The sequence below is a fragment of the Coenobita brevimanus genome, chromosome 105 (genome assembly GCF_032717465.1).
Source record: "Coenobita brevimanus isolate Jiangsu-jjx chromosome 105, ASM3271746v2, whole genome shotgun sequence".
In the NCBI taxonomy this organism is placed as follows: domain Eukaryota; kingdom Metazoa; phylum Arthropoda; class Malacostraca; order Decapoda; family Coenobitidae; genus Coenobita; species Coenobita brevimanus.
The window spans coordinates 26,400,760-26,417,232 of NC_137058.1; the positions used below are offsets into that span (position 1 = coordinate 26,400,760).

Below are 16,473 nucleotides of genomic sequence, written 5' to 3' on the forward strand. Positions count from 1 at the left end.
CATAAAACTATAGTATTCAAATACATAATGTTAATGTGTGAGAGAAATAAATAAAATATAAAAATGCCTACCCGCTGCCAGTGCGCATACATGTGTGTGTGTGTGGGGTGGGGGGGGGGAGGTCGGTCTACCACGCACCACACAGTCAGTTTGAATCCGACGGTCGAACCGTGCGTGACTGGCGAATCGTTATTTGTGGCTTACTTTTCTACCTTCCAGTCATTGCTTGCCTTGTTTGTCAACATAGGGCCTAAGCGTGGTGCTAGTGATGCATGTAATGACACACCCAAGCGGGCTCGTAAAGTGATGTCGCTGACAGAGAAAGTTAAAGTGTTGGACAAACTTAGGGAAGGATTGTTGACGACAATTCGTCGTGAGGACGATTCCCCATCATTTATTTACATACCAATTTGCTTAGCAAGTATAGTACACTAGTTTTTTACTTATTTGAGTTATAAAATCACCCAGAAAATTATTTATTAAAGTATTAATTAATCAATAATAAGTACAGTACCTTCGCGTCCAACACACGTTAGTCCAGCACGATTCTCCCTTGAGAGTCTGTTTATAAAGTCATGTGAGAGTGCTTTAAGCATCATGAAAAACAATAAGATGCTCAAGACCGATGGCGGAATCAATTCACTATATGCCTTCTTCTTTTGTTCCACAGCTCGTTTCACCTCGTCATTCCACCATGCTGTCCCTTGCACACCCCTGCATCTCCTCCTCACTCCACAGACCGCCTCACACGCTGTGCCTATCTCTTCCGTGAATATCTTACATACGTCTTCCACCCCTTCCATCTGCTCTAGCTCATACCTTCCCAATCTTTCTTCCACTATACTCTGATACTCTGCCATTTTCTCACTATCATGCAATTTCTTCACTCTTTTCCTTATAGATATATAGACCTGTGGAATAGCCTGGACAAAGAGATTGTCCAGTCTAAACACTTAAACGAATTTAAAACTAAATTTGACTTACTGAGAAACAGAGACGGGACCCCACGAGCATAGCTCAATTCCTGTATATCAGAATTAGGTAAATACAATTAGGTAAATGCATACACACTGGCATGTACTACATTCTGTCTCTCCATTGACAGGCCAAATAGTGTGAAGCAGTGTGTGGTGTTGTGACAGTACAAAATGTGGCCATCTGCTGTGGCTGTGGGTGCGGCTAGTGTGCTCATGTACACCACATCCATCAACTCCTATCTTGTGGCAGCTATCACTGCAGCTCTCTACATCTACTTAGGTGGATCTCTCACATTATGGCGGATCTACAAAACATTCCCCAGGGACCTTAGGTGAGTAAAGAACATTGTTTTTAATTACAGTACAGTTGGCACTCCATATTCATTAAATTATTGTTAAATCAGTCTTTCGCATTCACAAGAGGTATGTTTTTAAGATGCCCACGCATGGCAAAAATCCACAAATACTTGGAGCCTTCCTTCCAAAGTGAACCTTGTAATTGCCTAAAAACCTTGTGCAGTGCCCCAAAGCATCATGAGATGTCAGAATCTTTTCATTTAAAGTGTACTTAGAGATGGTTTATTAACTCATAAATAACTGAACCTGCAAATGGCAAAACTGTCAATATGGAGGGCCGACTGAACAAGTTCCTTACTATTTCTCTGTTCAGTACTGTTCATTGTTGTGTTGTAGTGTGTTAATAATTTCAAAACCATCAGATCCAGAGGTAATGGTAAGGAATATTTATGTTATTGTGGATTTGAGTGGGCATGATGGGTAGGTTGAGGCACCCACCATCCATTCACTCAGTGTAGTGAAAGTCAGGTGACTGAGTGACAAGCCAAATGCACTTATGTAACCTAGGAAACTGTTCACAGTCTTGAGGAAATTCATGTTTGCCACAAACATATGCCTGTTTTACACACAGTTAGGATACAGATGTGTAATGGGATACAGAACTACAGCTGTGACTGTATCAAGCAAAAGCACTCTTCAGTCCAGTGATGTTTTAGCTGCACTTATTTTCCTGTTACCTTCAGACAATTTTTTCAGCTTAAGAGATTCTGTGCAGTAAAGGAGTTACTGAAGGCTATTTGTAATGCCTCCAGTTTGAAAGCTATCTTAACCCTGACCCCCAAGGGAACAGTTATATCCGACACAAAGTTTGTGGATCAGAGATGCTGGGTGTCGGATATAACCACAAGTGTTCTCACGCCATAGTTTGAAGTTGCTGCCACTTAATCTCATCGCCAAAGGGTCGGGAGAGACTCCTGCCACCTGAGGCAAGCATACCTCAGTCATCTCTGTGACTACCAGGTGTAGGATGATGTTTTCTTAAACTCTCACTGGATTCCATTCCTGCTTCACATGGACGCCTTGCCTCATCCACCCCTGCCAAGCCTTTTTCCAAGGATACGAGGAAAGGGCTCAGTGATAGTGCCATAGGGCATGCCTTGGATGCAACTGTGTCTAGTTTATCTAGTAGTGGAGAAGATATCACGTAAAGAGTGAAGACAAAGTCGGGGCCGCGCACACACGCACAAATACTGGGTGACCCAGAAAAACCTCCCACATCTCAAAGATAAATGAAAAAAAATGGTTAAAGATAATCAAAATATTATTTGCACACATGAAACTTCATTCAGTACAGTTTTTATTCATCATCTTTTAAAGATGACATCCTCCAAATGGTGGCCGTCATTGTCTATACACGCTTGGAGGTGATTTCTGAAAGCTGCCATGGCTTGACGGGTCATGTCGGGTGGAACAGTGGCCACAACTCGAACACCTTGAGCTTGAAGAACTCAAAGTGTGGTTTCAGCAAGATGGAGCTACGGCACACACAGCTCGAAGATCGTTGCAAGTGCTGAGGGAAATGGTTCCGGATCGGGCGATCTTGTTGGGTGGCCGGCCCGTTCCCCTGACCTCGCCCCATGTGATTTTTTTCCGTGGGGCTACCTTAAATCACGAGTGTATGCTCATCGACCCCAAACTCTTGAAGCCCTTAAGGTTGCTATTCAGCAGGAGGTAGCCGCTGTTCCTCCTGACATGACCCGTCGAGCCATGGCAGTCTTCAAAAATCGCCTCCAAGCTTGTATAGACATTGATGGGCATCATTTGAAGGATGTCGTCTTTAAAACATGATGAATGAAAACTGTGTTGAATGAAGTTTCATGTGTGCAAATAACATTTTGATTATCTTTAACAATTTTTTTTTTTTTTTTCATTTACCTTTGAAATGTGGGTGTTTTTTCTGGGTCACCCTGTACATCCTGCCTCGTGTGCCAAAAGTTAATCATCTTCATGACCTTGCTCATCAATGCGACCACCTACAGACATGGGGATGCTTTTATTCGCAAGGCAAGGAGTTGGTGAATAATATGGTCTTTAATTTGTTTCCCAAACTAATATACTTTATGAGATATTAAGGCTTGAAAACAGATAATTTTCGGAAAAATGTCAGTACTGAGAGGACGACCACTCCTTAAATAGTCTGGCATCTAGGGGTCAAGATTAATAAAATTATAAGGATATAGCAAGAGCAAAATAAGTACACTGCTGGATTGGAGCAGTTGCAAGCATTAACACGATGGCATGAGAAGGCCAAGTACAGATAAGTGGTATATCCAAATGTATTTTTCTGCTCCTGATGGACATGGAGTACCAAGGTAAAAATAAAACTGAACTCCTAAAAAACACCTTCACTGACCCCCCCCTCCCCTCAAAGAAAGCTTATTACTTGTCCCATTGAGTTTTTGTTGTGTTTTTTGCTGTCTCCTGATGATTTTATTAAGTATAGGATAGGCTGTTTGAACTGGAGGAGTTAGATATAGCCTTGATAAACTCCTTCAGTACTAAAGGCATTTCCTAAATTGAATATAATTGTCCAGTAGCAGCAAGAATAAACTAAAAAGGATTATTTCCCAGTTTCAGAGGATTTCACTAATCATACATTTTTACTGCTACCAGATGATTTTATTTTACGTAGGAAATGTATCTTGTATCAGAAGGTTTTATTATGGCAATATCTAACCCCTCAAGTTCAGAAATTTTTCCTTTTGATGTAATTGTCAGGAAAATGCAAAAATAAAGTAAAAAAGTCAATCCCCAGATCAGTGACTTTACCTCCTTTAGCCACTGCATGTCCTTGTCGAGCCGTATGAGCTTTCAGACAGCACATCCTGCCACTGCTGTAAACTAAGAGTGCTGGAGAGGAGTGCCTTCAGCCTTCACAAGGTGGCATCAATATAGCCAGGCTATGTGTTTATACAGTACTGTATAAACATCCCTTAACCTCCTCCCTGTTGCTGGACAGGAAGAGGTTGGACTTCCCCTGTTGCTGGACAGGAAGAGGTTGGACTTTTTAAGAGAAGGGCAGCTTCAGCCCACAGCCCACTGGGTTTACATTCAAATGGGCCAGGGATCACAACAACAGCAACAACAATCAGTGCATCCTACCAATACTGTATCCTAAGAAAGTGCAGAAATATCAGAAACATTGTTTCGTGGTTCAATAGAAGTCCGTGCTTCACTGTACTGTTTTCACTTTATCTTGGCTTAAGTTTGCCATCTCTGTCTTGAATACTGGTTTGTAGCAATAAATTAACATTATAAAAGCATACTAGTCATGAAGAAGTGATCAAAAGGATTTTGAGCCATAGCAGTATCTTTTCTTCCACCAAGATACATGAAATAAGTTGCAGAAGTGTGAGAAACTGAACCAAGTTAAGGTAAAAAGTGTATAGTTCTTCCGTGGTTCTTGTGAATCATAGTGCTCTGCTATGGTATTATTTTGATGGTATCTGAGAAGAGCATGTGGAGTTATGTGGAGAGGAGAGTATTTGGGAGCATTGTGGTGTTTATGTGGATATGTTGGGAGGTGTTTGAAGTATCCATTGATAATTTAGCCTTGTGGAGAGTATGGAGAATGAAATATTAACTGGGAGAGTGTAAGAGATGTATGTGAGTGAGATGGAGGGGGAGACAGAAGATAAAGTGGAGACGTACCAAAATATGAATGAGGGTGGTGTGAGGTGGAGGGAGGGCAGCATGATGGTGGAGGACAAAGTGACATGGTAGTGATTTGTTAGTGGCAACTCTTCCAAGATAAAGACATTGATAAACAGATAGAAGGTATCTGGTTATACAATACATACATAGTTACCTTACCCTCTCGAGTGGTTTTAGATAGATATATACATAGTTACCTCTGTCCCTCTCCAGTGGTTCCTGTTGTGGTGTAATTGGAGAGTGAAGATTTATTCCTCTCTTGCATTATTGTTTATACAGTAGTACCATAATGCTGCAGTAAGAGTGGAGCAGTCCTATCAATACATTTAGAGGCAGTCCTTATTATAAGTCAGAGAGTTGTTCCAAAATATCACAACTGTTTCCAGACAACTGATACAGTAAACTGGTTGAAATGACAAGTCAGCTTCATAGGTAGGAATGAACTTGAATAATATCTTTGATTTGTAGTGGACTTAATGTCATAAAAGAAAGTACAGTAAAAACAGTGACATAAAGATGACAGCCTATACCACTAGTAGTTTTTAAGCACCATATTTTGTACAGTCTAGGCCCAGACAGTAGGCTCCTATGCCCCTGTTTATATGGGGCAAAATGGGATTGGATGCTGGATGTTGGTTTCATATTCTCACACACACTTAGACTATACACAGTTTCTAATTGCATGCATAATCAGGGACAATAGCTTATCAGATATTCTGCCTCATTTACTAATCACATATCTCTGCTGGCAAATATTCCTAAGTTGAGAGAGAGAGAGAGAGAGGCTTGGTATGTTTCTCAGTCCATAGATGATTCTCTTTCTTATGGTGTGTCAGGGAGGAAAGTGACGGAGATGCCCGAAGTGTGAACTGTGTATAGTGGGATGGTAGAGAGAAGCTTGGTACAGTATGCTTTTCTGCCCGTAGATGATGTTCTTTGATATGATACAACAATGGAAGGTGACAGATATGCCCTAAGAGTAAAGAAAGGGCAGTAAAATAGTGGGCCGGCTTTTGGCTCGAAGTGTACACCTTTGAACATATAATCAGCTTTATCTGACCTACCTCTTGTATTTTGATTGTCTTTCCTGATTATTATCTTCCTCTTTGATGTTATCTGGGGTTGTGACCGGCTCCTGCACTTGCATCTCCACACGCCAGATAATGCTCTTATTAGTTCATTCCCCTCTCTCTCTCTCTCTCTCTCTCTCTCTCTCTCTCTCTCTCTCTCTCTCTCTCTCTCTCTCACACACACACACACACACACACACACACACACACACACACACACACACACACACACACACATCAGCGAGAAGGTGTGGAACATGTATACACTGCTTGCAAATATGAGAATAGCATTCACATACATAAATGAAGACATGCTAAGAAGGATAATAACATCATTCATTAGACCAACCCTGGAATATGCATCAGTAGTCTGGAGTCCTCATCTCAAAAAGCACATAGACAAGATTGAAAAAGTTCAAAGGGCCGCTACAAGATGGATACCAAGCTTAAGGGACCTAAGCTATGAAGTAAGACTAAATAAACTGTATCTACCAACTCTACAGGAGAGAAGGAAAAGAGGTGACATGATAATGCTATATAAATGCATATCAGGAAAGGAGAAAATAGACATAAATGATTACTTAACATATGGAGAAGCATCAGCAAGAGGACACTGCAAAAAAATTGCATAAGAAGAGAGGTGATAAAGACGTAAGGAAATTCAGTTTCCCAAACAGAGCAATTGATCAATGGAATGCACTACCGAATGAAATAGTGTGTGCCAAAACAATTCACAAATTTAAGGATATGTACGATAAATATGGTTTAAGACACGGGACAGTACGAGCTTGACTCATTCCTGTAAAGATACAATTAGGTAAGAACAATTAGGTAAGAACACACACACACACACACACACACACACACACACACACACACACACACACACACACACACACACACACGAGACTGAAGCAAAAGACATGTCAAGAGAGGTGAAAGACATAATAAGGAAGAACCCAGGGCTGATAAAGGAAACAGCTGGAATTAACAAATCTGTATTCATCACTGGTAGAGATGAAGAAGAAATAAGGAATAGAATCACCAGAGATAACAAGGAGATGGTAAATATAATGAACATATTGAAAGTAGTATCAAAGGAAAGCTGTGAGAAAGATGTAGAGGAATTTAAGAGATTAGGGAAATATGAAAGAAACAAGTCAAGGCCCCTGAAAGGAACCTTCCAAACCGTGAACGCTGTAGAAGAGGTATTAAAAAATGCTAACAACTTAGGGAATCAGAGGAGTACAAAGAAGTGTGGATAAAAGGTGCCAAACTCTACACACACACACACACACACACACACACACACACACACACACACACACCTCTTTCTCTCTCTCTCTCTCTCTCTCTCTCTCTCTCTCTCTCGTGATAATTATGATGATGGTGGTGATGATAATAATAGTAGTGGTAATGATGATGATGGTAAGGGCATATTTATCATCAGGATCCTTATCTTCCCAAAACAGCTTACGGTTTTTATTTACAGTATTTGCATTTAATTTAGCAGTGGAAAGGAGTTAATTGAGAGGAGCCTGTGGAGTTACATGGAGAGACAGGCTGACAAATGAGGAAGTGAAGGAGCGTTGTGGTGTGGATATGGGTGTGATAGGAAGCGTTAGGAGAAACACATTAAGGTGGTTTGGCCATGTGTAGAGGATGGAGAGTGAGAGACTGATGAGGAGAGTGTATGTGAGTGAGATGGAGGGAGGGAGAGGGAGGGGAAGGCCGAGGATGAGATGGAGGGAGGGAGCGGGAGGGGAAGGCCGAGGATGAGATGGAGGGATGGAGTGGAGAGGTATATGAGAGAGGGGTGTGTGAGCTGGGAGCAGGGCAGTGAAATGGCGGGGGACAGCGACATGGAGGCGATTTGTTTGTGGCCACCCCTTACGGGATTAAGGCGTCTGGCAATAGATAGATAGATAGCTTTTAATTTGCTGGAGAGCCAAGCATTTTTAATAAAGTGTTGCAGATATTTTTAAAAGCTGTTAGATCACGGGTATAGAGCATTAGAGCTTTTGTTTTCATCTGACGTCACTGGGTCACTCCTGCTTGATTCCAGCATTATCGTCAGTTAAAGAAGGTCTCTAACACCCCGTCCTAAGCGATTTATATTGCGTATTATACATTAGTGTAGTATCGTGTTTTGTGTTGCTTTAATCATTCTAATATCGCCATACTCTGCGATAATAAGGTACGGCTTGTTATTTACTAGCCGGATCCAAAAATAAATCGCTAAGGATGAGATGATACGTGGCCTTCTTAACCAACGAGAAATCGGGTCATAGTTGCCTGAAATATGGTAACTTGTGGGGTTGGAGTGAGTCCCCTTGGTTAATGTGGTTGGTGTGTCCTCGCCTGACAGAGATTAATAACCTCCTTCCAGCTCACTTGATGGCCAAGTTTAGTTAGGTTAGAGGCTTTATTTGACTAGACTCTGTTCACTTTACTTTGGCCTAAAATTGCCATCTCCCTGTCTTGAATGCTGAGTTATAGCAAATCACCTAGTTTTTGTGGAAAATGACAGCACCTGACGGTCAGTTTTATAAACATTGCCTGGTCCCAGGGGGTTAAGTGACAATACCTCATTTACTATGATGCCAGCCATGAAAAGGTGCTAAAGAAAGATGTAGAACCATAGTTTTTTTTTTTTCTACTTAGATATGTGAAATACCATGCAAGAGGATAAAAATCTTGGCCAAGTTAAAGTGAATCAACTATAGTAACTAAGAAGGCCAAGTGTAGTTAGGTTAGAGGGTTGTTTTCACTTGTGGCCAAGGAGACTCCTGCCTCATGACTAAGGCTTATCGAATTTCATGCTTCCACCACTCCACTTAGTATTCAGGTTATGGGATTGGCACGGTTCTATCAGGTGAAAACAAATCGAGTTTAGTAACCAAGAGATTCATCATAACTAAGAGTCATCGAATTTCACGCCTCCACGACTTCATATTCAAGTTGTAGGTGTGGCCCAGTTCCATCAGGCGACAAAACATAGTCTTTTTTTTTTTTTTTTTTTTTTTTTTTTGTGGTGGTGGTAAGGTTTCGTAACGCTTTGGCTGGTGGTAAGGTTTTGTAACGAATTTTTTAAAATGATTGTTTTTGACTTGTATAAGTATACGTGTGTGTTTGATGAAGGCGATGTCGATAAGGAAACGCTTTAAGTAATAGCAGTGTACCTAGGGTATCCATCTGTTGACTTATCTATCTCTCTATACCTGTCCGGCTGTCTGTTTGTGTCAGACTGTCTGACACTCCATCTGTATCTGTCCTACTGTTTGTCTTTCTACCTGTTTATCTACTCGTATATCTGTGTATATCTATCTGTCTACCTAACCTACCTGCTTATCTGTCTGTCCATGTATCTGTCAGTCTGCGAGTATCTATTCATCTAATTATTTATTTGTGTACGTAATATATCAGTCTATAGCCAGATGCCTTCATCCCAGTGGAGTTTGCCGCGAACGAAATCACTTCCACGTTACTGCCTTCCGCCATCAGGCTGCCCTTCTTCCAACTCACACCACCCACATTCATATGCCTCCACCCCATCATGCCACCTCATCCTCGGTTTCCCCCTCCACCTCACTGACAGAAAAATATTAAATGGTAAAGGGGGAAATTAATCTTTAAGGAAGAAATAATACAAAATTTCGTAAGTAATCGAGCCTGCGACCTTGTGTACGTAATCAGATATTTATTTGTGTTATCTGCTTTTGCTCATAACATACTCAATGAAAACGATATATCTTTGCGCCAGAATGGGGTATTTGGGTTCGTATGACATTGATTTATTTAGGTATGTAATTATTATTATTATTATTATTATTATTATTATTATTATTATTAATATTCCACTCACTTGATGTAGTGCTGCCTACTTCTTCCTTAGCCGTTACCATTCTTTTTCTGTGCCTGCCCTCCACTCTTCCTATTTCTCCCATCTTTCCTGTCACTTCTTATTGCTTTTCTTTCCCATACAGGTGGCTTTACATCGAATGACAAGCCAAATGGTTTCATGTAAGCCAAGAAACCATTTACAACGCTGGGTGGTAATCATATAACCAGACCATACGTGTTCCCTACGTGTCAACAAGTGGGTTGGTGGAGGGTTAGTGCCCCTCCCTGTAAAACAAATAACTCAAAGTCAAATGACCACTCCTTACGGGATTATGGCGTCTGGGAATAGATAGATAGATAGATGTAATTATTATTATTATTATTATTATTATTTATTATTATTATTATTTATTATTATTACTACTACTACTACTACTACTACTACTACTACTACTACTGCTGCTGCTGCTGCTGCCGGTACTATTTCCTTGCAAGTGATGGCACATTAAACATTACACAATGTTCTTTATAATGTTCTCTCTTGGATAGCTTCCTTCTGGAGCATTGATGTCGGGGATGAGGTCTCCATAGTTCCAATTTGTCAATAAGCATTCGATTGCCTGTATTCCGGAATTTCGGCTCTGCACAGCCTTCTGCAGCAGACGTGGCAAGCTCGCCAACCACACAGTGCTCCAGACTCCAGAAGGAAGCCATCAGAGAGAGAGAGAGAGAGAGAGAGACCATTACAAGGAACATTAATTTGTAATTATGAAGGTGCCATCACTTTCAACGAAGTATGTTTGAGAGAACCTCCTGCCTACCTGTACCCTAAATACTAAAATTTGGTGGTAGTAGTAGTAGTAATTATAACTGTAATAATAATAATAATAATAATAATAATAATAGTTATTATTATTATTATTATTATTATTACCTACGCTGGTGTTATCAGTACTCCTGCAGAGGGAAGAAGAATAAAATAGCGTACCTCCCTTGGCTGAATAGATTAATGAAGACGGAAATAAAAGTAAGAGCACGCAGCCAAATCAGACGACTTTATTTACTTTAGCATATGTATTTTTTTTTTTTTATCTGCTGTTAATCTCGACGAACATGTAAAAACGATCATGTGCTAGAATTAACAATCAAGCTTCTGTGACTCACGCGCTGCTGAATGAAATCGTCTGGCTTTATCTTTGGGAGAATGTGTGCCAGAATTGCCCCAACCAGGAAGAGAGTAAGAGGAGGCACGCACGTCACCTGACCCTGAAAATATTGTTTACCTTAACACTCATTTTTTTTTTTTTTTATCTTCAGGCCAAATACTAAAACGATGCCGGGCTTCGTACTTTTTTTTTTTTTTTTCCCCGTCAGCCTCGACACGTACGACACTTTCCATAAACGTGGTTGGGGCTGCCAGGCGTTGTCAAAAGCAATAATATTGATGATGTACTTTAGTGTTATTGGTTATGATTTTGTTGTTATGGCGCTGTTGTAAAATTTAGGTACTTTATTGTTCAGAAAGTTTGGTATCGTACGTTTGGCCGTTGTGCTGCAGTGGGTTAGAAAGGGAAAGTAGCAGCAACATAGGAGCAGTCCCAGGTAATATATTTATGAAGAATCTTAACTAAATTTTACGATTACGGAACATATAAGAAAATGTGGAAGTTAATTATTTACAAAAATATTATTATCTGATCGTATATTTTTTCTCAGTGGTTTGTGTTTGTGTAGTATTTGGTTGGTATATGAGTGGGGAAATATGTATAAATATCCTAGACAGGTAGTGAGTAGAATGTCTGTAAATGCAGAACTTGCGGCTGGGAGTAGGAAAGAGTCAGGAAGTGAACTGCAGAGTGTGTTGAGAACGGTGACGGTGTGGAGCGGTGGTAGAATTTGGAAGAAGATTGATGTCTGTTAATTTGAATTGATTTGGAGAAGTGTGCGTCACAGATTTAAACTGACGAAGAGAGATAATAGAGATTTGTACTTCATAATACTCCTTACATTAGATATGTTTTCCACTGATGGGGATGGATGTGTCGTGATTTTGGAAAGAAAGTTACCGGTGCTTTTGTATCCGTTCATTTTAAGTGAAATGAGACTTTATGTTACCTGTGTACACGGGGGAAAAGTGAAATGGTGAAAATTTATTCTTTGAGTTCTTACCGTAGGCTACACAATTTCCCTAAGAATGGAATTTAAACCGGTGTTTGGTTTTGTGTACTATTGTTGTTTTTCATTTTTTGTATAAAAAAAAAACTTTATATCCCGTATTCTGATAGGGATTGAGATGGTGAAGATTTTTACTCTAGTGACTCCATACACTACACATTTATAGTGATAGAGTTAACGTAAAATACCTGTGCTTTTTAATAGGTTTATTTGGATCGATTGTACCATTATTATCATGCATATACACTGATGGAGATATTGGAGATGTGTGCTTTGATGACTTCTTGTATTACGCATTTACGCAGATACTGCCTGATATTACGCATTTACGCCGAGGTACTTGTGATTTGTAGAGAAGATTTTTGGTAACTCCTTCCTAAGCGTATTTATGTAGATAATGTCTGAGATTGTTAACATTCGTATCGATGAAAATAGCCATCTAGCAGCTTTGTGGGAAGGATGGGGTTAGTGAAAGTTTGTGTCGTTTATGAAAGAAAACTAAGCATTATGAGAAGGTTACAGAAAGAGATGTTATACAATGAATAGTTGTCATTATATGGAACTGAATACAAAGAGGATTAATTTTAGTGAAACTGAATAGAGAATAACCGGTATGATTAAAGATCCATATTCTCGTCGCTGAAGGAGGCTCCCTAACACACTTCCTTAGTTATTTATTTTTGGATATGAACAAGAACGTAAGAAGAGGGGATAACTGCAGATGGCCGGTTGGCCTATGCTAGGCAGCTCCTAGAAGAGTAACTGAACTACTAGAATGAGATAAGGACAGCAAAGAAGAAGGCTCTCCCCCGCCCTCCAAACCCTCCAGCGGAAGCCGGCAGGAAAGTCAGAAGAACACCACGCAATATAGGAAAACTGGCATGGACATTTTATATGAAAGTGTGAAAGGAGAATAGAGACTATCATAGTGTAACCTGAAAGGGAAAAATTATGAATTAGTATTGGTTATAAGATTTTCTTTTTTCTATACCCACCCCTTATTTGTCATATGCATATCTAGCCTATGCTTGAAACTCCAATGGAAGAGGCAGCAACTACTTTACTATAGGTAGCTTATTCCATTCGTCTACTACTCTATTACCAAACCAATTTCTACCTATTTCCTTATTGAAACGGAATTTTTCTAGATTGAAACCATTACTTCTAGGTCTATCCTGTATGCTCACTTTAAGTACCTTGCTAATATCTCCCTCATTTATACCCTTCATCCACTTAAACACCTCAATTAAGTCCCCTTACTCTACGCCTTTCTAGCGAGTGCAGACTTAGTCTTTTCAGTCTGTCTGCATATGACAGGTTCCAGACGTCATGTATCATTTTTGTCATTCTTCTCTGTACATTTTCTAACGAGTTTATATCCATTCTATAGTAAGGACACCAGAATTGTACTGCGTAGTCTAAGTGTGGCCTTACTAATGCTAGATAAAGTTGCAGTATTACTTTTGATGACCTGTTGCGCACGCATCTCGAAATAAATCCTAGGACCCTATTTGCTGTATTTCTCGCATTAATACACTGTTGCCTTGGTTTCAGGTCGTTACTATCTATAATTCCTAGATCTCTTTCGCATTCCGATTTGCTAATTTCTTTGTTATTTAAGCTGTATTTAGTATCTCCAGTGGTCTTGCCTACGTTAAGTACTTTACATTTTTCGACGTTAAAATCCATTTGCCAAGTTTTAGACCATTTGGACAATGTATCGAGGTCCTTTTGTAAGTTACGGCAATCGTCAGTTGAGTTAATGATACGCCCTATGTTCGTATCGTCGGCAAATTTGCTGATGCTGCTATTGACTCCTAAGTCTAGATCACTTATATATATATATAATAAATAATAAGGGACCGAGTACTGAACTGTGTGGTACACCACTAGTTACTAATCCCCAATCCAACTTAGTTCCATTTATTAATACTCTCTCCTTTCATCCTTTCAGCCAGGATTCTGTCCATTTTAAGATATCGCCGTCTATACCGTGTGCTCGAACCTTTTTAACTAACCTTTTCGTGTGGGACCCTATCAAAAGCTTTACTAAAGTCCAGATAAATAACATCGTAAGCTTTATCGCTGTCTACTGCCTCATAGACCTCCGACTCCGAGTAGAATGACAACAAGTTTGTGAGGCAGGATCGTCCTTGCCTGAATCCGTGCTGACTTTCGTTTATAAGGTTAAATCTTTCTAAGTGTTCTCTAATCTTTTTTGCCAAAATTGACTCTAACATTTTTCCTACTATTGACGTTTGACTTACCGGACGATAATTCGACGCAGCTGATTTATCACCCTTTTTAAAGATGGGCACTATGTTTGCGGTCTTCCACGCCTCTGGAGCTTCTCCTGAACTTAAAAGAGTCAATAAATAACGTTAAAAGTGGCTGACATAATTCTTCTTTGGTTTCTTTTATAATTTTTGCATATATTTCGTCCTGACCTGGCGATTTTTGAGGTTTTAACTTATTAATTTCTTTCAATACGTCCTCCTTACTAATGGTTATTTTACTAAGAATATTTTCCGCATTATCGTAAATATTTGCTGCTTGAGGAACCAGGTCTAGATTTTCCTTGGTGAATACTGATATGAAATAATTATTTAGGATGGAGCACATTTCTTTATCTTCACTGGTAATGTCACCTGATTCTGTTCTGAGTGGCCTATCCTATCTTTATTTTTTGTACGGTACATTTGATAAAAACCCTTGGGGTTTTCTTTCGATTCATTAGCAACCTTAATTTCATAACTTCTCCTTGCTTCGTATTTCCCTCTGTACCTGTATTTAAAATCGCGTACTGGTTACGTAAGTGTTCCTCTCCACGTTTTATTTTTTCTAGACTGTATGTTCCTTTCCTTTGGCCTATGAGAGATTTTAATTGTTGTTTAAACATCCTGGTTCTGAATTATTCGTTCTAAACGGTTTTGAAGGGATATATCTATCTTGACCTCCGTGTATTATATTTCTCACTGGTCGAACGTCTGCTTGGTACTGGAGCTAAGTTAATCCCCGTCACCTCGACTACACTCCCATCTACCACCTCACCTTCCACAGAGCACATTCCCACGCGTTTCCTGCCCTTCACCTATGACCTGGGGTTCCCCAATGACCTGGCATTCCCTCAAATAGCTAATCTCCCTGAGGAATACCGTTCGAAAATAAGCTCTTAATCCATCGAAATCTCATACCCGAAAGTTAGGAACTCTGGAGGTATTTTCGGTGGAACAGACATCCCAAATAAATCTGAACTTAATTTCTTCATGATCGCTATTACCAAGTCGTCCACCAACGTCTGTATCACTAATCATATTTCTTTATTAGCTAAAATAAAATCTAGTATATTATTACCTCTGGTGGGCTCCCTGATATACTGATAAAGGAAATTATCCTGTACTACCTCTAGAAATTCCTCTGACTCTGCATCCCCTGTCTGATTTCTTCAGTCTATCCTTGGCAGATTTAGGTCCCCTACAATTATTACTAAGCTGGACTGTGACGCTTTTCTAATTACCTCCCAAAGGTATTTTCCATCTGCTCTACTTAATTTTGGAAATCTGTAAATTGCTTCTAAGTCTAATTTCTCCCTATTGTTACTAATTTCAATCCAGACACTTTCTGTGTCCTTGTTTTCTTTAATGTCTGCTTTATTGTAACAGTTAATGAATCCTTTACATAAATAGCTACCCCGCCCCCCTTTCTTCCCTGACGGTTTGACACAAAAATATTATACCCCTTTATCTGATATTCTGCCAAAAATTCTCGAGTGTCTGTATTCATCCAAGTTTCAGTGATAACGGCAATGTCTATTTTTTCTGTACAAATGAAAGCCCTCAGTTCATCCATTTTATTACGTAAACTCCGGCTGTTTGTGTAGTACACTTTCAAGTTATTACGAGTAGTTATGCATCTACCTTGGGATTTACTATTTTCTATTTTGTCACTGACTGGGGAACTCTTTACTTTACTAATAAAACATTTTTTTGTACTATCACTTATCGCCCTTCTATCATCGCTTGTTCTGTCCTCTATCGTCGCCTGCTCATTTTGAGGTGCCTGAGTGGATGTATCTACACTAATGGTTGAACTGTTGTTCTTTTGCAAGTCTTGATGCATGCATCCAAACATGATAATATTGATTTCTGGGTGTAGTTGCTGCAACTTCCTGTACACCTACTTCTCAACCTCGAAAAAAAACCCTCTAACTCCCTATATATCATTCCAGCTAAAGCAGTAACTCGCTGCCTGCTGAGTCCTTGTGTGCGTATATATGGAGAGTATGGTGATATTGGAATGATTTACATTAAACAACAGAGGATACCAAGATGTAATAAGCAATATAAATCACTTAGGAAGGGGTGTTAGGGAGCTTCCTTAGCCAGGTAGAATACGGG

General features: G+C 39.7%; 1 protein-coding gene across 1 annotated transcript in view; it reads left to right on the top strand.

Moving 5' to 3' along the window:
- Nucleotides 1-1,148: 1,148 nt before the first annotated feature.
- LOC145416290 (long-chain fatty acid transport protein 4-like) overlaps nt 1,149-16,473 on the top strand; it is a 148,038-nt gene continuing 132,713 nt past the window's right edge. Inside the window, exon 1 of the mRNA XM_080285288.1 lies at nt 1,149-1,309. Coding sequence (XP_080141414.1) covers nt 1,149-1,309 — 161 coding nt within the window. The remainder of the gene's footprint in view (nt 1,310-16,473) is intronic.